The sequence below is a fragment of the Culex quinquefasciatus genome, chromosome 2 (genome assembly GCF_015732765.1).
Source record: "Culex quinquefasciatus strain JHB chromosome 2, VPISU_Cqui_1.0_pri_paternal, whole genome shotgun sequence".
Taxonomy (NCBI): domain Eukaryota; kingdom Metazoa; phylum Arthropoda; class Insecta; order Diptera; family Culicidae; genus Culex; species Culex quinquefasciatus.
In genome coordinates, this window is record NC_051862.1 from 93,713,409 (window position 1) to 93,735,821 (window position 22,413).

The 22,413-nt window shown below is 47.3% G+C and overlaps 4 protein-coding genes across 4 annotated transcripts; 2 read left to right on the forward strand and 2 right to left on the reverse strand.

Moving 5' to 3' along the window:
* The first annotated feature begins 723 nt into the window (after nt 1-723).
* Nucleotides 724-1,187, forward strand: LOC6054063 (CDK5 and ABL1 enzyme substrate 1). Its single transcript, XM_001870008.2, has 2 exons — nt 724-951; nt 1,022-1,187. The coding sequence occupies exons 1-2, from the start codon at nt 760-762 to the stop codon at nt 1,160-1,162; spliced, it is 333 nt and encodes a 110-aa protein (XP_001870043.1). The 5' UTR covers nt 724-759; the 3' UTR covers nt 1,163-1,187.
* Nucleotides 1,188-1,635: 448 nt separating this feature from the next.
* Nucleotides 1,636-2,962, reverse strand: LOC119767530 (arginine-hydroxylase NDUFAF5, mitochondrial-like). The gene is given in 3 exon segments (XM_038256331.1): nt 1,636-2,363; nt 2,366-2,640; nt 2,699-2,962. Coding segments are annotated over 3 exon segments (972 nt in total). The 5' UTR covers nt 2,827-2,962; the 3' UTR covers nt 1,636-1,794.
* A 4,442-nt stretch (nt 2,963-7,404) lies between these two features.
* Nucleotides 7,405-8,156, forward strand: LOC6054062 (succinate dehydrogenase assembly factor 2, mitochondrial). Its single transcript, XM_001870006.2, has 3 exons — nt 7,405-7,527; nt 7,594-7,781; nt 7,843-8,156. Exons 1-3 carry the CDS (start codon nt 7,510-7,512, stop codon nt 8,114-8,116), a joined length of 480 nt encoding a protein of 159 aa, XP_001870041.1. The 5' UTR covers nt 7,405-7,509; the 3' UTR covers nt 8,117-8,156.
* On the reverse strand, nt 8,122-22,392 carry LOC6054066 (DNA mismatch repair protein Mlh1). Its single transcript, XM_038253118.1, is given in 4 exon segments — nt 8,122-8,504; nt 8,506-8,877; nt 21,062-21,416; nt 21,419-22,392. Coding segments are annotated over 4 exon segments (1,944 nt in total). The 5' UTR covers nt 22,284-22,392; the 3' UTR covers nt 8,122-8,152.
* Nucleotides 22,393-22,413: the final 21 nt, after the last annotated feature.

A 22,413-nucleotide genomic window follows, 5' to 3' on the forward strand; every position in this document is an offset into this window, starting at 1 on the left:
CGCGACAGCTACCGCGATGGGGTTGACGTCGGGCAAATTAGCTTTGCTTCGATGTTTGCACCCAGCGCTGGAGATGCACTGAGGGGGCGCTTTGTTATGATTCGTTTTTCTTCGCTGAATGTACATGGCGCTTTTTTCATGTTGCTTTTTTTTCGTCACGAGGTTTATGTAGCCTTTGTTTGACAGGTTGGCAGGGCTATATAAACAGGGACTGCTGATGGCAGAGATTTTGTTTATGTTACTTTATTTAAAATCATGATTAAACAGACTTTACTGAAGTAACTTTTGCTCATTTTTGGTGGAGAGGTAGCTTATTAGAAGTACTTTCAAAATATACAATAACCCAGAAAGTGTCAAAATGTACATGATGCCATTTAAAATGTTACCGTCGAAATATTGAACTCCTTATCCTTAATTCGACCTTCTAGACCCACCTTTATTTATACTTATCAACTCAAATTCTGATCGAATGTCTGTGAGTGCGGTGGGATTTTGATCAAAAAATGGTCACGCGACTAAAACTTTTGGCAAAACAGATCACGCTAATAAAAAACTCTGTGTTAATTTGAGCCAAACCGGCTTTAATGGTTCAGAATCGCTGTTGACGTTGAAGTTTCATCTACAAGCCCTTTTTTTTATTCGCATAAAATGCAAACGTCCAGTAAAATTTACATAAACGCGTTAAAAACAAGAAAAAAATCATACATTTTTCTCTCTCTCTCTCTCTCTCTCTCTCTCTTTCTCAGCATCAAGCGCGAGATGAAGCGCATCAACAAGCTGGACTCGCGCATCGACTTCCTCACCATCTCGGTCGCGTACGTGTACTTTGAGAAGCTGATCCTGCTGAACCTGATCAACAAGGAGAACCGAAAGCTGTGCGCGGGCGCCTGCATGCTGCTGAGCGCCAAGCTGAACGACGTCAAGGGCGAGGTGCTGAAGAGTTTGATCGAGGTGGGTTGAAGAAGCCTGAAGAAGTTGGTAGAAAATGTTTAGTGATTTTTTTCTCTCTCTCTTTTGGCAGAAAACGGAGAACGTGTTCCGGCTGAGCCGCAAGGAGCTGATTGCGTCCGAGTTTGCCGTGCTGGTGGCGCTCGAGTTTAGTCTGCACGTGCCGACCAGCGAGATTTATCCGCATTACCAACGGCTGATGTACGAATCCTGAGAGGAGGAGAACGGAAGGACGGCGGCGGCGGCGGTTGGGGTGGTGGCGGAGGCCATCATGCCCGCAACAGGCTGAGCAGCGGCGTCTGCTTCCAGATCCTTCCCGGGTTTATTTTGTGAGGTTCTTTTTTCATTTAAATGCACGTGCGCGCGCCAAGTTACTTTAAAATGCTTTTGTCTTTATCGACTGCCCCGAACTTTTTTTTTCTTTGTATCGTAACATTTTTGTTCAATTTTGTCTGTTTATTGCTTTTATTTAGACGTTATAAAATGAAATCGTATTAAGAAGGTGTAGTTTTGTGTGTGTAGATCAGGGAAGAATTCAAGACTGTGAGTTTTGAGCGATAAAGGAGGGAAAACTTTACAAGGCAACAGCCAATCTACGTATGTACTTAGTTTCGAGAAAACTATCGAGAGAGGGATGGATGATGATGGTGTAATCAAGCTATTTATACTCAGAGAAAAACCTTTGGATTCGATCCACGATTTTGTACGCGCTCAGCGGATTTACGTTTATTCAGATTTCCTTTTCATTTCCAACCGCAGGATTGTTCCTTTTCTCGTAATAATGTCTAGAAAACGTACCTACAAACAGTATCCAATAAAGTTTGTAACAACAGACCAACACGGCGCTCACTTTTTGTTGACATTCTTGGGGTCCATGATCTTCCCGAGGTCCTTCAACGAAACGTTCGCCGAGCCACGTTCCAACGGTTTCGGTTGACTCGCGCACGGCTTCCACCCCACAAAGTAGATGACCTGAAACGTGGCCGTCACTCCGCCCTCCTTCGAGTACATGTCTTTGTAAATCGCGGCCGCGGCCATCATTGTTTCGCGGCTAATGTGCAGCGCTCTGTTAAACGCAGCATTACTTTCGGCCATCCCCTTCAAATCCCACATAAGCTCAAACATCGACGGAAACCCCACCACGATCTCGTCCGTGTCAATCGTCAGCATGTTAAAGTTCGCCCGGTTCAGCAACATCCCGACGTCCCGAATCTGCGTGAACGGCGACAAATGCGGCGAAATCCCACCTCTCCGCTCGACCTCGGCCAGTTGCAGCGACGATCGCAGCTCGTACAGCGTCTCCCCGCCGAACATCGCCCCGATGAACACGCCATCCGGCCTCAACGCACGATTGACCGCCCGGAAGCACGCCGGAAGATCGTTGATCCAATGCAAGCTCAAACTCGACACCACAAATCCAAACTGTCCGCCTCAAAGTCAAACTTCTCCTCGTCCATCTCGCGCACCCGGAAGTCCAACCCGGGTGTTCCCTTGATCTGCGCAAGCATCGTCGGGCTCAGGTCCACCGCCGTCAGCTGCTCGACCGTCTCCCCAAGCACGTGGTTCGTCACGTAGCCCCGGCCGGCGCCCAAATCAACCGCATTCTTGAACACGCGCTTCACGTCGAAGATCCGATCCGAAAGCCGGTAACCGACCTCTTCCTTGATGTAGTCGTACAGTGCGACGTCATCGCTACAAAGAAACCGCTTAAATTACAAAGTTGACTAAGTTTACTTAAAATAGTTCAAACCTTTTGGCGGCTCGCTCGCGCTGCAGTCGTTTCACCTTTCTGTCGAAAATGTTCACAACCGGAACGCAGTACCGGCGAACGAGTGGGACAATCGCCGGCAAACTTTGTGCTCTTATCGCGGTAAACATGCTAAACTTTAACTTTTATATCCAACATTCATTGAAACCCGCTTAATTTTTGCTTTAAACTTGACTAGCGAACAGAAACTCACAAAATGCGGTTTGTTTACCTTTGAACCTACCGTGATGTAATGTTGTCGAGAATGTCAAGGATGAAAGAAGCAAAGAACAAAAACAGGAACTATACGGGGTAGGTCGAAAGGCGCGTGCGGTCGACACTGACACCGTGCGTCTCGATAGAAGGAGTTGGACATTTCGCAGAATTATGGGTGGCCGAATTTAGGAAATTGGGTACTAAAGCCCTATGTCAATTTTATGTACAACGGTAAAAACACGATTAAAAACCATTTCTGATCACTATTTTCATTTTAATGCAATTTTTTTACAGGACAACATTTTTTCGATGGATCAACTATGGTCCCCTTGGAACGAGCTGTCAAGTAGGAGCTTTTCTGTCAAGAAGGACCGCGAGGTTAATTTTTCAAAATTGATTTAAAAATCCATTTTAAACTCTTTGTGGTTGTACAAAGGGTCATTGTACTCAGAAAAATGCTTTATCGCTGTAAACAATAATATCAGCAATAGGATGTAACAAAAAGCGGGCATTCAGGTTTATTTAAATCCCAAATATGAGCTTGATTGACGTAACAGCTGGCGCTCCGCCCTTCAATTTTAAATGGGATTTAACCCGTAAAAAGATTTTTCAAAATGTCACTTTTGAGGCGTTTTGGCCACCAATGCGTTTACCAAAAACATCACTGGCGTGTAGGCTAGATGCTTGCGCATCTTTGGTATATATAACATTAAAGTTTGGAGCATCCTGGAGCTCGGTACAGACCTTCAAAGTTTGGCATTTTTCGAAAAATCGGTCCCAGCAAAATCAAATGGCGTCTCGGGCGTCGCGAGGTGACGCATATCTTTTGCCGGGGCCGATTTTTGAAAAATGCCAAACTTTGAAGATCTGTACCGAGCTCCAGGATGCTCCAAACTTTAATGTTATATATACCAAAAGATGCGCAAGGATCTGGCCTACACGCCAGTGATGTTTTTGGTAAACGCATTGGTGGCCAAAACGCCTCAAAAAGAGACATTTTTGAAAAAATCTTTTTTTACGGGTTAAATCCCATTTAAAATTGAAGGGCGGAGCGCCAGCTCCTGTTACGTCCAATCAAGCTCATATTTGGGATTTAGGCTCAGTATGCCCACCGGAACAAACCCCTGAATGCCCGCCAAAAAGTCATTTTTGTTACATCCTAATCAGCAATCTATGCTTCATTTTAGGACCCAATTTGCTAAGTTGGTATAAGGCTTTTTCTAGACCCAGTGAAAAAATATAATTAAACCCAAAAATGACGAATTTCTCGTCACATTGTCCTGTTGCAAACAATGATCGAGCTCGAGCTGTCACAGCCCTGCGAAGTATGTTGGCTGACATATCGGGCGGTCAGTCAAAAAAACCAGCTAGAAGGCGCCCGACAAAAACTTTTGCTAGAAAGAGATAGGAAACCTGATGCAAACAATCGTCCAGCTGTAAGGCTAGTACGCAGACCGGAAGGAAAGGGGTCAAGAAACAGCTTTACGAACGGCAGAAAAAAAGAGGGAATGTTTTCTTGGGGCTTTTCTTCACCCTCTCTGACTTGCTTTCGCTACCGCTGCTGCCCATTTGAATTTTTTCTTGACCGATTACTTCCGAAGTGCGTACCTTACAGTAATATAAACATACTTTGAATGTATTGGTACATTTCTGACTAGAAAGCCTTATTGAAAATTTTGCACCTAATTCGACACACAGCCAGAAAATACAGTACCGTAAAACGGGGTGACTTTGTTAGCCGGGGTAACTTTGATAGGTTCGCAATTTTTCAGCAAAATGAAGAGTACAATTAAAATACTTACGGAAAGGTTTAGAATCATACTGACTGTGGTAAGAACACGGGTAAGAAAGTATTCAAAGTACCTCAAGAAGAACTGTTCTTAATTTTTTGAAAAGATTCAAAAGTTAGTTAACTATAGTTTTTTTAACTTCTCAAAGTGTCATGATTTTCTCAATGAACATGATTTTGAATCGGAAAACGGAATGCATTTTCGGATTCCTTGGACAATTTTCCACTAGGAGAAGGTTAAGTAAGTTTGTAAATAATAAATAATATGTGTTTTTGAAACACAACTTAAAAAAAATCTCCATATTTATAAGCAATTTCAGTTGTACAAATTTCATGTAAAATTTGAAAACTTGTGATTCTTGCTTCTAATTCAGTATAAAATACAATATAAATCGATAATTTTATAAACAAAACTAGTTTTAATAAACATCAGGCAAAATTCCGACTTTTTAACAATTTTACCTAAAATTTATATGTATTTTGTTAAAAGCTTATACACTTAGTTAACTAAATATAAACATTGATTTTTTTTCTGAAAAACTATATTAGCTACTTTAGTGATGGTACATTTAACGTACAAATAAAGTTTGAACATCTTAAATATGATTTCAACCAGAAAAACTATGACTATCAAAGTCACCCCGGAATTGAAACTAAGAATTTTTAACGTAACTATTTTTCTAAACACTATTAAAAAACTTTTTCCAAAATAGTGCATGGACTTTGTGTGGCCTACCCCAGTACATGTTTTAAAAATAATAATCTTGAGAAAAACCTTACCTGTTGGAAAATATTCCAAAAACAAATCCTATCAAAGTCACCCCAGATTACGGTAGTTGTTCGGTAACTGGGCTGAGAACGTAGCCCAGTCACCGAATGTTGCTCGTTAACTGGGCTGAACAAATAATAACGAGGGGACCACCGATGAATAATATTTTCCAGATGAAATATAAAAATAAAAGTTGCTCAAATTTATTTACAATTCTTACTTTTCATATTTCTTTAATTGTAACTTTAAATCAAACAAAAGTTTGAAAAAAGATTTTTTAATTTATTGAATATAATTTTTGCATCCCTTAACCCCTCGGTCATTTTGGTCAGAGTGCCTAACAACTAATTTCTCATATAGAGACAAATGATTTGTGGTATAGCGAACTATAACACAAATAGCTTTCACTAAATGGGAAATTAATTGTTAGGCACACCGATTCTATTAGGGTTGTTTTGGTTTTTTGACGTTTGTCTGCTTTTTAACTGTAACCCAGTTACCGAACAACTACTGTATACACATCCCAAATATGCACTTTGCTGAGTGTAATCGTAGTTGAACTGAAAAAATCGTATGGGGAGGTGCGAAAACGAACTCAGCAAAGTGCGATTTTCAGTTACAGTGTACTGTGGTGCGTGTCTATGGACACTTTTATCCTGCAGGTTAAAAGCTACACACAAAAAAATATTACAGTAATGAGAAAAGTAACTTACTCTTGAAATAAAAGGTGGTCAAAATTTGCAACCTTAGATTTTTTTTCTTGTTTTGAAAATGAAGCCTGCGACTGCTACAGTTTTTTTAAATCTCATTGCTAACTGATTAAAAAGCTTCAACTGGATAATTTCTTTCATTTTGTCGTACTCGTGTAACCGTATACGCCTAAGTCCAAAATGTAAAAAAAAAGTTTAGGTGATTTCGGTGGTTAGTGAGTGGTGGTCCACGACGAAAATCAAAACTGAACGCGGCCGTAGTCAGGACTTGGACTGTTTCACGAAATGGGTAAGAAGGAAGCTTGGGTGTTTGGTGGCGTTATCCATCCATCCATCCGTAACCTGCTCAGCCTGGGACGTGACCAGTGGCGTACTGTAAGAATAGGTACAGCTAACGGTGCGCTAAATACAAAAAAAAAACGAAAACTTACTATTTTACTATTAAAATATTGAAATAAAATCCATCACATTTGTGAAAATCATCACTGTAATGTTAATTATTATTTATTCCTGCCATAAAAAGTTTCTTCTTATAGTAAAAGTAACAAACTTTTACCGATACAACGATTTTGTTCCAGAAATGCATGGTAGTATCAAAAACTTTCCAACTTTCAAATTAAAAAGTTTGAACTTTCTACGGGTATTCACCAATGCGAACTTTTAATCCAACGAACGATCTTTTTAAAATGACAGTATTTTTTTGTGTGAAGGCAAATCAGAGAGGATGAAGAAAAGCCTTAAGAAATCGCTACCTCTCATTTCTTTTGCTGTTCGTAAAGGTGTTTCTTGACCTCTTTTCTTTAGAACTGCGTATTATTAACCCTTGATACGATTTAAAAGCTTAAATCTACGTTTCAAAGTCTCTTTTATGGCTCCGAATTTGATATGATACAGTTTTTTTTAAGAAAATAGATACCTCCCTTAAATAACACTGACTTACAAAAAATGACAAAAATGACTGAGCAGGCTCAACTCGAGGGGCAGCATAAAGTTTGGGGTCCCTAGAATCACGTAAATTTTGAATTTTTCAAAAATAGTTTGCTTGGGCCGAATGGTTTTTCTCCAGAACAATTTCTGCATATATTTCGCTATTTTTACTTTTAAGTGTTTCATCTTTCCGTACCAAGTCTGTGATATCTCAAACAGTCAAAGATTGCGATTAGAGCTTTTTTCGACCTCACCGACCGATGCCATTTTTGACATTTCTCTTTTGTGCTCATTTTCTAAAAAACTTCTGCAAATTTCTGTTGTGAAATTGCGTCGTGTTTTGGGAGAAAAATCAGCGCCAGTCGCTTTTACATAACGTGTTGCAATTAAAATCCGCGTTAAAATGGCTTCATTCTGCTTGGTGAGTTTAATCTCGCATTTCTTGCGTTATAATCTACTTAACGTGATAATTATTTCCCTTATAAAGTCCCGCTGTTGTGCCCTTCGAGGCTCAACCGCGGTCGGATGGTCCCTTCGTACCATCGGAACAAGCCGCGTTTCGTTGGCCGGTGAAGGAGAACGACCCCCGCCAATGATCGACCTGGAGGACAAGTCGCTCCCGATCCCAATCTACAAGGAGAAGCACAATGAACCTTTGAAGTTGCAGAAATCTCGGTAAATTAAGTAATTTTCTTGCTGGGGTTGAATGAGTTTATAAATCTGAGGTTCTTTCCAGCTTGCTGTACCAATCTCGGAAGCGCGGCATGCTCGAGAACGGTCTGCTGCTGAGCACGTTTGCGGCCAAGTATCTGGAGTCGCTGGACGCGCGGCAGACCAAGCTGTACGACACCCTGATCAATATGCCCACGAACGATTGGGACATCTTCTACTGGGCGACCGGAGTGAAGCCGACGCCGCAGGAGTACGACAACGAAATTATGAACATGCTCAAGGAGCACGTGAAGAATGCGAATAAGGAAAAGCGGCTTTGCCAGCCGGCTTTGTATTAGACTACTTAAAAATGGAACAATAAAGCTTTATTTAAATTAACACCTTTCGAATACTCGATAAAGTTCGGGCAGATTCGCTACTTGCAAGATGGTTCCGTTCTTCCCGAACGATGTCGGTGGCAACAGATACTGTTTGATGGCCGGATAGATAGCATGTTCCGTTTCCCACTTGTATTCCTGGTCCTCTTTAGTTAGAGCAATCTTTGCATAATACTCTGCGGTTTCACGGCAGAACGACTGGAAGCACTCCTGCTCGTCGTCCCACTCGACCTCCGTCGCCAGCCGGAGCACGTACGTCGCCAGATGGACAACCGACGGCGTATAATCTTCAATCACCACTGGAATCGACTCCAGCAGACCCTCCTCGCTAATGCTCAGCCCAAAATACCCTCATGATCGGCGCTTTGCTCACCAAAATCTCGACGATTCGTTCCGCCAGCTCCGCGATCGGACCGTCCTCCTCGGTCCAGCCGTTGTCCGGATCCTGCAGCGCTAGCGAGGCCAACTCGGCTACCGAAATCGCTGGACTCAAGCTAATCGCACCGAGATTGCCAAAGTTGAACAGCAGCATTTGGTAGCACAACTCTTGGCACAGCACCCGAGTCGAGGTGAGGAACATCTTGGTGTCGTACTGGATGAGGGCCTTCCGGCGATCGATGACGCCGACAAAGGTGAGCTCGCTGAAAATTTTGCGCAGGTCCAGATCGCACGCGTCCTCGACCGCTTTGCGCAGGTTTAGCACGCTGGTCAGTTTGGTTTCTCTGAAAAGAAAGCGAGAGATTTTTTTTTCGAAAATTAATCACTCTGACTATAATATTTTTGTCAACGAGACATCTCTCGGACATCAACGTCGTTACCAGGTAGCGCTTTAGACGTTTCCTAAACTTGTCCTGGAACTTTTACCTTCCCAAAACCAGTCAAACTCCAAGCAAACTTTGTTTAGGGATACCGTGGAGAATTTCCCTTGTCTGCCTTAAAAAAGTGAAGCATCAACATCAACGCAATTCGCAATTTTCAGTGTAAGAACGGGCCTTGACCCATCCTTTTTTTTTAGCCGTCTCGAATCTGACCCGCGGTTTACGAGCCGTTTCCACAGGCCACCAGCTAGGTCATCATAAAAACCAAGCCAACGTGGAAGTAAGAAAATAGGACACTTGCAAACAGACATGCATCCGCTCTAACTCCTCTTTTAGAAGAACTTGTTTGGCATTTGACGTAGAAGATGCCCAGCATGTTGTGCCAGTGATTAGAATACGCTAATTACGCTTATCTTTGAGGCTCCCGAAGACCCTGAGAGATTATTTTGAAACCCAACTCAGATATAGGTTAAGAACTCTTAATTGCACTCAAAGAGCTTTTAAGAAGTTCTTCTTGAGAGCTTAAGAGAACATTTACATGAAAATATAGCTAAAATCGGGTTTTCCAATGAACCAATGTTTTCTACACATTATGCAAGCCACAAACAAGAGATTTTTACCTAGCAACAAGCATAACTTTAAACGAAAATGCCATCTAGAACAAGCTGAGTGCCGTTAAAAAGAGCTCATAGTGCCGATGCATGTCTGCTTGCAAGCAACCAGAGCTATACTGTTCTGATCAAGATAATTCGGATGATCTAACAGGACTACGGACGTAGTCAGTGACGCTCCTTCCAGGATGTTCCTCGCCTGAGCGTCAACTGAAGAGGTATCATCAGCATCATTCGCCCTTGGCCTGCAAGAAGTGAGAATCAGTAGAGCACAAAAATAGAAGATAGGTGGTAGCTGAGAATGAAAAGAGAATCCCCGATCTGCGACGTTGAGGTACATCCACAGCAGTTGACTCAACATACTGCGAATCAAAACAATACCGTCTACAATCACAAATAACTTCCCTTTCCCACATTGTCACACCCCTTTCTTTTAGCCGTCTCGACTCTGACCCGCGGTGGTCAAAGGTTTACGATCCGTTTCCACAGGCCACCAGCTAGGTCATCATGAAAACCAAGCCAACGTGGATGTAAGAAAATAGGACACTTCGAAGAAACCAGAGCGGTACTGTTCTGATCAAGATAATTCGGATGATCTAACATAACTACGGGTGTAGTTAGTTGCGCTCCTTCCAGGATGTTCCTTACCTGGATGTCAACCGAAGAGCACGCAACAAGGTCAGTGCCGTTGCATGCTCTTAGGTATCAATCTTTGGCCTGCATGAGCAGGGGGACGTTAAAGTGAATATATAAATAAATAATTTTATAAATATATTTGAAAGCTAGAAATGTTGCAGGCCAAGGGTGCATGATACTGATGATACTCGTCGGTTGACAACACCCAGGCGAGGAACATGCCGGAAGAGCCCAACTACATCCGTAGTGCTGTTTGGACAAAACAGCATGGCTCTGGTTCCTAGCAAGTGTCCTATTTTCTACCTCCACGTTGGCTTGGTTTAGTCATCATGATGACAAGGTGTAACCTAGCTGGTGGCCTGTGGAAACGACTCGTAAACCTTTGACCAGCGAGGGTCAGAGTAAGAAAGAGCGTCAATGTGGAAAGGGAAGTAATTAGTGATTGTAGACGGTATTGTTTTGATTCGCAGTATGTTGAGTCAACTGCTGTGGATGTACCTGAAACATCGCACAACGGGGTTTCTCTTCTCTTCATTCTTAGCTACCACCTATCTTCTGTTTATTTTGTTTCACTGATTTTCTAACGCGGCTTCTGTTTACTACCCTCCATTTGATTTCGATTTTACTCATTTGATTCTCTTATTTCTCAACGCTTTTCCACTCTTTACCAATTGATGCTGCTGTAACAAACTGTCTGCTTTCCCTTAATTTGGCAGCGATGTCAATTTTGTTTATCATGTCAAACCATCCACATTAACGACCCCGGGTCTTTGTGGTCTCTATTGCAAGTTTCTGCTCGAACCTAGGAGTCCGAAGGCTTGAATGGGGAGAGCACCCAAACCTGACGACCTTTGGATTGCGAGTCCAACCGCCGCCAGCGATTCCACCGGAGTAGGCTTGGTTTGGTGTGTTGTTTGTACTTATGACATGGAGACGACTCCTACACCTGGAATGACTTAACGGCCTAACAACCAAGGCCGGGACCGACATTTTACTTCTCCATCCGATGGAAGGTTGCAGCAGATGGGAATCGAACCCATTCGGCCACGCACTGCCACTGTTGTGTTGTTTATCATGTGCCTTTTCTTTATTTATCTATTTGAATAACTTCTCATCTTCCCTGTAAATTGCCTTCAATACAATCTAAGCTTGTTTGTTACGTCAATTTATTAACTATTGTCAATTTCTTTATCTACTTCATAAATTACTATCTTCTTTTACCATTGATTCTTTACATAGTAAATTTCCTTTACTGTCCATTGTTTTAAAAATTTAACCTTTTTCTTAAGCAAGTGAGGTTCGAGCCCTTACTCAATTTATGGAATGATTAAAGGATTAACACAAATATTACTATTGTACTTTTGAAAAACTTTTATAAAATGCTTAGGACCAAAAATTGTAACAAAACACCGCGACATAAGAAATAGCAACATATTAACTCTAGAGAGAGCGAGGGAAAATACGACTGGTTGTGGGAAAGTTAAATGTGGAATGAAGTTTTATTGAACGGAAAACTTAAAGTTAATGATCACCGATTGTCATTGATTACTTCGATCTTCATTACTCCTCCTCAATCAGTGATCTTGAAGTCCCATAGCAGCGCGATGTAACTCCAGTTTCTGCTTCTGTAAAGGCTTGGTCAATCCATCGGCTACCTGCCCTTCGGTGTTGATATAGGTAATCTCGACATCGCCACGATCTAGTGTGTCCCGTATAAAGTGGTGACGAATGTCAATGTGTTTCGTTCTGAGTGGAAACCACCGTTCTTCGAAACGGCTATGGCGCTCTGGTTGTCGCAGTAGATGACGATCTCCTCATTCTTCTCGATCCGGGCGCGTAGACGTTTCCACCACAAAGCTTCTTGTACTGTGGCAGACAAGGCCATGTACTCCGCCTCGCAGGTTGACAACGCCACGGTTTGTTGTCGTTTGCTGCACCACGAAATAGCTCCACCTTGCGCGATGAAAACGTATCCCGTTACAGACTTCCGGCCCTCGCAGTCTGCGGCCCAATCAGCATCCGTGTACCCCTTGATGTCTGCGTTACCGTCCTTCCGATACGTCAACTTGAACTTCGATGTCCCTCGCAGGTACCGCATCAGGTGTTTGACGGCGTTCCAGTGCTTGTCTCCGGGGTTGTCGTTGAAGCGGCACAGAACGTTCACGGCGTGGCATATATCTGGACGGGTGCACTGTCCCAGATACATCAGGCAGCCCACTGCCTCCTTGTAGGGTACGTTCGCCATCCGCTTGGCTTCTTCATGATCGGTTGGTTCCATCGACTTGGTCAGATTTTCGGCGGCGTTCATCGGTGTGGCAACCGGCTTGCAGTTGGACATCTGGAAACGAGCCAACACAGACTCAACGTACGCCTCTTGGTCCAGTGAAACGGAGTCCTTGGTCCTTGAAACACGAATGCCCAAGACGTGCTTAGCTGGGCCAATATTCTTCATCCGAAATTCACCACAAAGTTGATCCTTGACCTCCTTCCTCCAGCGCTTGCAGTTGCTGAAGATCAGCAAGTCATCCACGTACAGCGCAAGAAACAGAACCTTCTCTCCGACGACCTTGTAGTATACGCACGGGTCGTAGTCGGCACAAGTCAGACCAAACTTCTTCAACGCAGCATCCAGCTTGAGGTTCCACACGCGGCTGGACTGCTTCAAGCCGTAGAGTGCCTTCTTGAGTCGGCAAACCTTCGTCTTGTCTTGGTCGTCAAAACAGGGCGGCTGTTCCATATAGATTTCCTCGGTCAGCTCACCTTGGAGGAACGCGGTGATGGCATCCATCTGGTCGATCTGGAGATTCATCCTGGCAGCGAGCGCAAAGAGGTATCGCAGGGAACTATGACGAACCACGGGGAATAGGTTTCTTCATAATCCACCCCTTTCGCTGAGAGCTTTGATCACCAGCCTTGCCTTGTATCGATCCACCTTGCCGTCAGCGTCAACCTTCGTCTTGTACACCCATTTGCATCGAATCGCCTTCCGATCAGCTGGTAGTTCCGTCATCTCCCAGGTCCCGTTGCTGATGAGAGCATCGTACTCCTCCTGCATCGCACGTCTCCAGCGGTCGGAATCGTCACGTGTCAATGCTTCTTGGTGTGTACACGGATCATCGAGATTGCGCTGTGAACAGTTGGAACCAGTATCGCCATCGTGGACATCAACATGGGAATACTTGCCGTGGGGTGGGCACCCCCTATCGTTGAGCATCAACCCATGTTGGAAAACGTCGTCAACTGGTCTTTGATTTGATGACGACGGGGGTGCAGTGCTGGCAGCATTCTCTCGTCGGGCAGCTGAAGTGGACGGTCCGTCCATCATCGGGGCATCTGAAACACGCGAAGAGCGCTTACCACTGCACTGGACATTGAAATCTTTATACTTGCCAGGGATTGCGCGCCCTACCGCTGCGCCTCAACGCCTGTGACTGGGGCGGATGTGAATATTGTCGCGGCGGGAGCGCAGGAAGTGTCACGGAGTCATCAGCATCCTCGAACTCGTCCGAACTTGTATCGGATGCCTCCTCTTCTTCCACTTGCTCGAATTCTTGAGCAGGTTCCGGTTCTTGAACAGGTTCCGGCTCTAGAACAGGTTCCGGCTCTTGAACAGGTTCTGGTTCTTGAACAAGTTCTTCAAAGTCCAACCTCACGTACGTCGATTGTGGCCCGTTGGTTACTTTGAGAGTTGTCCTTCCGTCGCGATCCGCCAATCCTTCATCGAGGAAAGTCACGTCCCGGCTCATGAAGATCTGCTTCGATTTCACGTTGTAGAGACGATAGCCCTTCGTCTCCTCGTCGTACCCGATCAGGATACATTCAACCGCCTTCGGATCCCATTTGCGCCGCTTCTGTTTCGGGACATGGGCCATCGTTGTCGTCCCAAACACTCGCAAATTGGACAGATCCGGTTTACGACCAGTCCAGGCTTCTTCTGGTGTCGTCTGAATCCCCGTGCACGGAGATCGGTTGATCAAATACACGGCAACAGCAGCTGCTTCCGCCCAAAACGTCTTCGGCAAGTTGGCCTCGAATAGCAAGCAACGTGCCTTCTCGACGATCGTCCGGTTGGCCCTCTCCGCTAGACCGTTTTGCTCGGGTGTGTACTCAACGGTGGTCTGGTGGCGAATCCCCAGCTGACTCAGGAGCTTCTCGAAACCCTTGTTTTTGTACTCCGTCCCGTTGTCCGTACGCAAAACCTTCAGCTTGTGTCCTGTCTGCCTCTCTGCCATGCTGTGAAAGTCCTTGAAGCAGCGAGTCACCTCTTCTTCGGATTTGTGACGCAGGAAGTAGATGAACATCTTCCTCGTCCGATCGTCGATGAAAGTGATGTAATATCGACTTCCACCGATGGATACCTGCTCCATTGGTCCGCAGATATCGGAATGCACCAACTCAAGCACCTCGGTCGCTCTGGTTCCACTCTTGTTGAAAGGCAGCCTGGTCTGTCGCCCCATGGGACAGATTTTGCAGCCAGCAGCACTATCAGACTCCAGGAATTGACTCCAGTCACCATGCCGTTGCGCAATCTGGTCAAGTTCTTGATTGACAAATGACCGGTACGCTTGTGCCACAGCTCAACGGTTGTCGGCTGACACCAGCACCTTGGGTACGTCCTGTTCCAGCTTGAATAGTCCGTTCGAGCGACTTCCGGTCGCGATGCACGTGCCCTCGAGATCGAGCACTTCACAGCCCTTCTGGCCGAAAACAACGGTGTGGCCACTATCGACGATTTTACCTACCGACAGTAGATTGACTACCAGTTCTGGAATCAGCTGCACTCCGTTGACGTCGATCTCTTCTCCACAGATCGGATGTAGCACGGCAGTGCCCTCCGCGACGACCTGCATTTCGCCTTTGTTTGCGGCGAACATCTTCCCATCTGCTTGATGAGCGTCACGCAGCAACGACTTCGTCCGGGTGAGATGGCAAGTGGCTCCGGAATCGAAGAACCAGTCCTCACTCTTCATCTCGTCCATCGTCGTCAGCACGGCACCAAATGCACGACCTGGCTTGCTACCACCTTTTCTCTCCGGCGGTTTCGACGACGATTTGGCGGACAATCCCGCGCGATGTCCAAACTTGTGACAGGAATGGCACTTTGGACCCTTGGACTGCTGCTTACCAATATTCTCCTGCTTGTAGCTCGGCTTGCCCTTCACCGCAAACGCTGGTTCGATGGTCTCCGTCGGCTCGTGATCCTCCTGCAGCAACTTTGTCTTGATCAGGTCGCCCGTAATCTTCGAGCCAGAGTTTTGTAGCGCCATCACCATCGGCTTGTAGCTTTGAGGCAGGCCAGCAAGCAGCAGCATTCCAACCCATTCTTCCGAAATCGGGAATCCGACACCACCGAGTTGGTTTGCGGTAGCAACCATTCTCGTCACGTACGCCTCCATGGATACGGAGTTGGCCAAGTTCGTTGTCATCAGCTTGTGCAGGAGACCCCAGCGACGCGTCAATCCGTTGTCTTCGTAGGTCTGCTCCAGCTTGTCCCAGCGCCTTTGGCCGTTGTTGTCCCCTGGACATGGACGTACAACGAAGGGTCGAGGCCAAGAATAATCTTTCCTCGAGCTTTACGGTCCTTCGCCTTCGGAATTGCTTCAGGCGTACCGTCATCCTTCAGGTTCGGTTCCACAGCTTCCCACAGCTCCTCCGTTTCCAAGTAGGTCTGCATACCGAATTTCCACGTGCACCAATTCTCCCTGCCGAGCAATCGTTCGACGACCGGAGATGGTCCTGTAGCGTGCGCCATTCTTGAGGAAAACGGTTCTTGAGGGAAACTGCTTGCGTGAACTTCTGTTTCAAATTCTTGCGGAAACTTCTTGCGAAAATTTTCAATCTTCTAGAAGCTTAGACACTTTCCACCCACACCTGGGCCCATAACCTAGAGAGAGCGAGGGAAAATACGACTGGTTGTGGGGAAAGTTAAATGTGGAATGAAGTTTTATTGAACGGAAAACTTAAAGTTAATGATCACCGATTGTCATTGATTACTTCGATCTTCATTATTAACACGGCTCGACGCTAGGAAAGATTTCAGGAGAAAACAATACACAGTAAAATAACAATTAGTTTTTGAACAGTTTTTGCTTTAATGAAAGTTAATAGGCACACTATAAATGGTTAGGCGCTTATACTTACATCAAACCCTACGCAATGTACCACCCCCGGCCGAATTAAAATGCGTAACCGGAAAAGAAGGTGTGCATGCCTGGCACGAACACTCAAAGCGTGTTCTAGCGTGCTGCTCGTACTGACTCAGAGCAAGGGTGAGATGTAGGTGTAAGGGCAGTGGGTGTTCGTCGGGAACTAAGTGCATAAGATCGGTCAAGGCCCGTTCTTACACTGAAAATTGCGAATTGCGAATATTTGAAAGCCATTCGAGCTGTCACCGTCGGCGCGTAAACATCGTCGTCGAATTGTAGCTCTCGCGAAAGTTAATTTATTAGTGCTCCCGGTGTGTTACCCAGCACCCTGGGGAAACGAAAGCAGCCCAAGCCGCCGCCGCTGCCCGGCGAAGGCGATTCCGGCCGGGATAGTGCATCGCAGATCGTGCAGCGGGTGGACTACAAGAAGGCCCGCAAACAGCAGAAAGAAAAGGTGGTGACGCCGCCGTCTTCGAGACGCCGCCGAAGAAATTCCACCGGCGGTATCTCATCGATTTCGGACCAGCTCAACGAACATCGGCCACTGACCCAACCCGGGAGGTCTTCCGGAGGATTCCCGACGGCGAATCAGTTCGAGATGCTCGACTTCGACATCTCCGGCGATGAGGCAGAAAACGTAAACAATGGCGGCGGTGGTGGAACTTTTGCCGTTGGTGATGGTGCTGCTGGTGGTGATGCTGCTGGTAGTAATGAAAAATCCGCCTCCTGCTCCCGCAAAAATACGCTGTCCGCCGATTTTCGTCCACGGTTCCAGTGTCCCAGCGCTTAATCGACTGATGTCAACAACCCAGCTGGGCGCCGACGATTATCACCTGCGGGTAAACAAAGGGTACATCCAGATCAGGGTGTCGACTAAATCCCACTTTACTTCTGTGGTGAGTACTTTGAAGCAGGCAAATGTCCAGTTCTACACCCACGGGACCAGTGATGAAACCCCGGTGAAAATCGTCCTTTCCGGATTGCCAGTGTTTCCGGTAGAAGAAGTTAGGCGGGAACTCGAAGATGTGTTTCTTCGTCCCACAAGTGTGCGTCAGATGGGGAAATCGAAGCACGGTGATTACGCGCTATACCTGCTGCAGTTTGAGAAGGGAACCGTGAAACTTCAGGAGCTGCAACAAATCAAGGCGCTGTTCAACGTGATCGTCCGTTGGAGGCACTACTCCAAGAAGAAGTCGGACGTCGTCCAGTGTTTCCGGTGCCAGCAGTACGGCCACGGGATGAGAAACTGCCATCTGGAGGCCAAGTGCGTGAAGTGTGGTGAGCGCCACCAGACGACCGCATGCGCACTCCCGCGCGAGCCGACGTCGTGGTCAACGACGACCGCTCACAAATCCGTTGTGCTAACTGCAGCCAAAATCACACAGCGAACTACAAGGGTTGCCCCACCCGCCTCAAGTACCTGCAGGACTTGAAGGCAAAGAAGAAAACGAGTCCCGCCAGCAGAAGCAACCTTCCGAAGGTGTCTGCAGTTCCTGCGCCTGCCCCCAGGCCACAAGGTGGCGACTTGAGCCAGCTGCTCGGCAGCATCGCGAATCCTGGGGTCTCGTACTCGCAAGCAGTGCAGGGCCAGCCCGAGTCGTCAACCTTGTTCACCGTCGAGGAGTTCATGTGCCTAGCCAGTGAACTCTTCACTAGGCTTTCGAATTGCCAGTCGAAGGCCATGCAATTCCTCGCCCTCAGCGAGCTCATTATCAAGTTTGTTTATAATGGCCAACCTTAGCTCGCTGAAGGTGATGAATTGGAACTGCCGTTCCATCCGCAACAAGGTTGTGGAATTTTTCCACTTCCTCGAAGCTCACGAAATCGACATCGCTGCAATCACGGAGACCTGGCTGCAGCTCAACAACTCGGTGTACCACGAAAGCTACACCATTGTTCGCGCGGACCGTAACTCACCGGATGCTGCTCGAGGGGGAGGAGTTGCACTTCTGGTGCGTAACGGGATAAAGTACTCCAAGCTCGAAACTTCGACCCGGGCAATCGAGTCCGTTGGGGTCACGATCAATGTGGATCCCGAACCAGTGAACATCGTTGCTGTTTACTACCCTGGCTCGACCCGCAGGGCAACGCTTTGTCAATTCCGACGCGAAATACGGCAGCTCAGCAGCATCGATGGCTCAGTCTTCCTGGTGGGTGACCTGAACGCGCGACATAGGATGTGGAACTGTGCCAGGGCCAACAAAGCAGGACAAATCTTGCACCAAGAGTACGAGTCCAAGGACATCTACATACACGCTCCGGATACTCCCACCCGCTGCCCCGCTGGACGAGGGAGGCCTTCCACGCTGGACCTGGTCATCTCAAACAACCTGGTGCAGATGTCGAAGCCGATAACGCACGTCGAACTGTCGTCGGACCATCTGCCGGTCACTTTTAAGATCGACGCTGACGTTCCAGTCGCCCCGGCTGGAAGACTCGTCCGATGCTTCGACAGAGCGAACTGAGTACATTTGCTCGCTCGATCGAGCGGGAGGTCGACCTTAACGCAAGCTGGATCAACGATTTGGATCGCTCGGAGAAAATCGACGACGCCATCGACAAGTTCACCGCCATCCTGAAAGCTGCTGAGGAATCCGCTGTCCCTTCGCGTAGGATCCTACCTCAGAAGAAAGAAATTCCCGACGAGCTGAAGCTGCTAATCCGGCTGAGGAACGTACGGCGTAGGCAGTTCATCCGAAGACGTGACCCGCTCATCGGAGCGGTGGTGACCCACCTGAACAACGTCATCAGCACCAAAAGCGCCGAACACCGCTACAAAAATTTCGGCTCCTTACTAAGGACGCTGGACAACGGCAGCAACAAGTTCTGGAAGCTTACCCGCAACCTCCGGAACACGGTCAAATACAGTCCCCCGCTGAACGTCAACGGAGACCTCGTAGCGAGCCCTTCAGCGAAAGCCGAAGCGCTCGCTAGTGCATCGCCGCTGCCCACAACAACGAGCAACCAGGTGATCCCCTGCTGTGGAGAACGCGCTTGGCCACATCCGAGCGACAACTCCTCCCGTGCCTCCGGCCGCCCTTGTCAAACCGAAAGAGGTCAAGGCGATCATCCGCACGCTCAAAAACCGGAAGTCTCCTGGGCAAGACGGAATCCGGAATACGTGCCTCAAGCAGCTGCCAAGAAAAGGGTTGGTTGTCCTGACCAAAATCTTCAACGCTTGCCTGGCCTTGGGCTACTTTCCGGCCGGCTGGAAACACGCGAACGTGATCGCCATCCCAAAGGCGAACAAGGACATAACCAATCCAGGTAACTACCGCCCGATCAGCCTTTGAGCAGCCTGAGCAAACTCCTGGAACGGGTGATCCTCGTCCGGATAAACCGTCACCTGGAGACGGAGCAACTCATTCCACACGAGCAGTTCGGCTTCAAGCCGGGGCACTCAACGGTGCACCAACTCGCCCGTATCTCGGAGATGGTGAAGCGCGGTTTCCTGGCGGGGAAGTCAACCGGCATGATCCTTCTCGACGTCGAAAAGCCTACGACTCCGTGTGGCAGGACGCCGTGGTCTACAAGCTCTTCCGCTCGAACCTCCAGCCATTCCTGGTCAAGATCGTCGAGTCGTTCCTGACAAATCGTTCGTTTACGGTGACGGTGAATGGCGAACGTTCTTCCGTCCACAACATCCCCTTCGGCGTGCCCCAAGGATCAGTGCTGAGCCCGACTCTCTACAACATCCTCACCTCCGACGTGCCGATGATCGATGGAGTGTCGTACGCATTCTTTGCGGATGACACTGCATACTTGGCATCGGACAAGGACCCGAAGATCGTCGTCACCCACCTACAAGCGACACAGAACAACCTCGAGGAGTTTCAGCGGAAGTGGCGCATCAAGCTGAACGCTGGGAAAACCCAGTCCATCTTCTTCACCAGGAGGCGTGCTGTTCGGCACCTTCCCCGCAGATCGATCAGCGTCAACGGCCAGCCTGCAACGTGGGACGACGAAGTCACGTACCTGGGAGTGGTGCATGACAAGAAGCTAAAGTACGACAAGCACGTGAACTACATCATCGGGAAGGTGGATCGGTCCACCAAAGCGCTCTACTCCCTGCTGAATCGGCGGTCGAAGCTGAGCATCAAGAACAAGTCGCTAGTGGTCAAGTGCATCATCCGTCCAATGCTGACCTACGCTGCTGCGGTCTGGGGCAACTGCGCCAAATCGCACCGTAAGCGACTCCAGGTGAAGCAGAATAAGCTGCTCAAGATGGTGCACAACCTGGACCCGTGGTACCCGACCGACGATCTACACAAGCTGGCCGGCGTCGACACCGTTGATGCAAGCATCGAAAGGGCAACGAGAACCTTCAGGACTTCGTGTGGGATGTCAACGAATCCGCTCATCGAAGCACTCCTCCGCCAACAACTGTGATATTAGTTTTTAAGCCAAACATAGATCTAGGGGTTTTTTCTCAAAAATTATTTTCCCTAAAAGAACACCCAGTTAGCAAAATCTAAACGTAGAAATATGTATCCTCCCCTGCAAAGGCTTATGAATTGATCTCAGTTGAAAGGTTCTCCAAATCTCTGAATTGCAAATGTAACATCCTGGAGCAGAACAGTTAAATTCTAATAAAAACACTATTGAATTGAATTGAATATTTGAAAGCTAGAAATGTCGGCCAAAGTACACATCCTACTTAAGCACCACTGTTTAAAATGAACCAAAACTACTCACTTGACCGGTCGCTGCTTCGCCTTCTTGCCGATGACATCGCCGGAACTTTCCCTCCTCGCGACCGCCGTCGTCCCGAAGAACTTTTCCAGCTTTTGGTCGTTGTGGTCGGTGCGCACAAACTTGTAATCGAGCCGCGTGGTGTCATTTGCTTTGGTTGTATCCGCCGGAGCACTCGCCCCCGGAAGAAGCGCCTGCTGATAGAATGTTCGCGACGCATTTCCCCCGAGCAGGGCTCGCTCGACCGCTTCTTTGATCTTTTCGACACATTCGTCTTCGTGGAGAAAGTGAACTTCGTGCTTGGTCGGGTGCACGTTTACGTCCACGTTGTTGGGATCGAGTTCCAGTGAGAGATAGAGAAGGGAGCGCATCCTTTGGGAAGGTAGGACGAGTAGATGTTGTCGATGGCTTTTTTGAGGTTTGCGGATTCGACGGCGCGGTGGTTGATGAACAGGAGGAAGATTCCCTTTTTCAGGGAGAAGTTGACGTCGGTTATGTGACCGTCGACTTTAAGCTGGAGAATGGGGTCGTCGATGGCGATTTTGAGCAGGGCTTTACCGATTGAACCGCCGTAGATTAGTTTAATGTTGTTTTCAACGGTAGATTTGGCCTGCGTTCGAATTGCAGCGTTTTCACCGAACTTCTTGAGCAGGAAACCGGTTTGTGGGTTGTGGACGGCGTACTTGCTGACAACGTCGGAGATTCTTTGAAACTCTTCGTTGGGCGCTTTCAGGGATTGCTTCCGCAAGGGGACATTGTAGAAGAGGTCTTCGACGGTTATTTGCGTTCCCTGATTTCCGGCGCACGGTTTGACCGTCCCCTTTAACTTACCATCTTCGTATGAAGCCTTGTACGCGCACTTGTCCTGCTTAGTCTTGGTCGTGATAGTCAAGTGGGCCACGTGACTGATACTGGCCAGGGCCTCCCCGAATCCATACGTATCGATCGACGACAGATCTTCAAACTTTTGCAACTTCGAGGTGGTGAACCGTTCGCACACAATGTCCAGATCTTCCCGCCGGATGCCGGTTCCGTTGTCCTGGATCTGGAGCGACTTGAGACCACCCACTTTGACCACCACCTGAATGCTTGTGGATTTCGCGTCCAGACTATTTTCGATCATCTCCTTGAGGGCATTTGCCGGACGCTGGATGATTTCACCAGCTGCGATTCGGTTGACCACGACTTCGTCTAACTTGCGGATAATTCCCGGTTCTGCCTCCATTTCAGTTCAACTCATCAACTTTAAAAATAATATTCTGGTTTAATGGTTTAATCTGGTTCAGATTCAGCTAATTTCGAGCGCGCAGCCCACCGTTTTCAAAACATCAACAAACCGAAACGGTATTGGTCGA